This window comes from Otolemur garnettii, unplaced genomic scaffold (genome assembly GCF_000181295.1).
Source record: "Otolemur garnettii isolate 467f Iridium unplaced genomic scaffold, OtoGar3 scaffold00013, whole genome shotgun sequence".
NCBI lineage: Eukaryota > Metazoa > Chordata > Mammalia > Primates > Galagidae > Otolemur > Otolemur garnettii.
Window position 1 is genome coordinate 2,160,371 of NW_003852408.1, and position 1,736 is coordinate 2,162,106.

Below are 1,736 nucleotides of genomic sequence, written 5' to 3' on the forward strand. Positions count from 1 at the left end.
AAGAGTCTGAGGTTGCTGTGAGCTGTGATGCCATGGCACTCTACCAAGGATGACATACTGAGACTCTGTCTCAAAAAAAAAAAAGAAAGTAAGTATGAATACAGTGGTCATATATAGGTTTGTGAACAACACAATACAGATTTGACTTTTTTGTTTGTTTGTTTTGAGACAGAGTCTCACTTTGTTACCCTTGGTAGAATGCTGTGGCATCATAGCTCACAGCAACCTCCAACTCTCGGGCTCAAGCGATTCTCTTACCTCAGCCTCCCAAGTAGCTGGGACTATAGGCAGCTACCACAACGCCCAACTATTCTTAGAGAGGGAGGTCTTGCTCTGGCTCAGGCTGGTCTCAAACCTGTGAGCTCAGGGCAGTCCACCTGCCTCAGCCTACAGGTTTGATTCTCATTAAAATTCAGCTCAGGGGAAGAAAAATGCTCAAGTTACTAGGAGTACCACAGAGTATTTACTCCTATGTTCAGTTGCCTGTGTGTGGGCCCCTCCTTTGGCATTTTACAGTATGCAAAGAATTGGGGCTCTAAAGGTGTGTGGAACCATGTAAACAGTCATTGACTTGGTATGTTTTTGCATACTTGGAGAAACCTTAAATCCTTCCATGTGGAGATTCTGGTTTGATCACTCTAAGTCAGGGGTGTCTAGTATGCAGGCCTTTGGGCCACATGCTGATTATCTGAGGACTGTTCTGCTTATCTTTGGTATCAAATATCAAGGAAAGTATGCACTTAAGTTTTTTTTTTTTATTTAATGTTTGTATATTTAATGTGCAGCCCAAGACAACTCTTATTTTTCCATTTTGAGGGAGAGAAGAAAAAAGGTTAGACACCCATACTCTAAGTGCAGCCTAAGAATTTTCTCTTTTGTTTTTGTTCTTAGACAAGCATGGCACTTGATTCTGGAGCTAGAAGCCCTTTTACTGTACACTGAGAAATTTGCTCTGGAGACATGAAGTAGATGTTAACATATACATGCCTGACCAGAATCTTGCATGTGCTGACTGTACAGTATGATTGTAACCTGATGGGGAGACATCTTCTCATTGTTATTTCTCCTCCAGGTTGTCATCCTTCAGAATAATGGCAGGAAGCATGCTATGGCTCCAGGAAGGAAGAAAGGGGGACAAAAATCTCTAGCTCCTATGTTTGCTGAGAAATTAATATCACCAAGCAGGAAAGGAGCCATGTGGGCCAAGCAGGCACAGGACAGGAGGAGTGCCAAGCTTGAGAACCATGAGAACTTTGAAGAGAATGAAGATGATAACAGTGAGTTAGATGAGCTCAAGGAAGGTAAAGAATCCTCTTCCAGGTGGTTCCTGGCTAGTGCCTGTAAAGTGATAAGAGTCTGCCACCCTGCATGCCATTCTACAGTGCTTGGGGACAGGTTCTCTGAAATTACATTCTTCTGAAAGTTGCCTTGGCAATCTCTGGCTGAGTCTTCAGTTTGAGCTTCCAGTCTCAGTGGCCATTTGGTCTCTGCTGTCTATATGACCTGAATCAGAGGTTTTCTCTTTGAATATTATTATACATTGGTTATTTCTATCATTGTGCTTATAAGCCAGGCTGGGAGATCATCCCACAAACTTAATTTTCTTTTTTTCTTTTTTTTTTTTGAGACAGAGCCTCAAGCTGTCCCCCTGGGCAGAGTGCTGTGGCATTACAGCTCACAGCAACCTCCAACTCCTGGGCTCAAGCAAGTCTCCTGCCTCCGCCTCCCAAGTAGCT

At 43.3% G+C, this 1,736-nt stretch overlaps 1 protein-coding gene across 1 annotated transcript in view; it reads left to right on the forward strand.

Annotated features, from left to right (window-relative positions):
- LOC111723587 (putative uncharacterized protein encoded by LINC00471) overlaps window positions 1-1,420 on the forward strand; it is a 7,290-nt gene extending 5,870 nt beyond the window's left edge. Inside the window, exon 3 of the mRNA XM_023510363.1 lies at window positions 1,073-1,420. Coding sequence (XP_023366131.1) covers window positions 1,073-1,420 — 348 coding nt within the window. The remainder of the gene's footprint in view (window positions 1-1,072) is intronic.
- The last annotated feature ends 316 nt before the right edge of the window (window positions 1,421-1,736 follow it).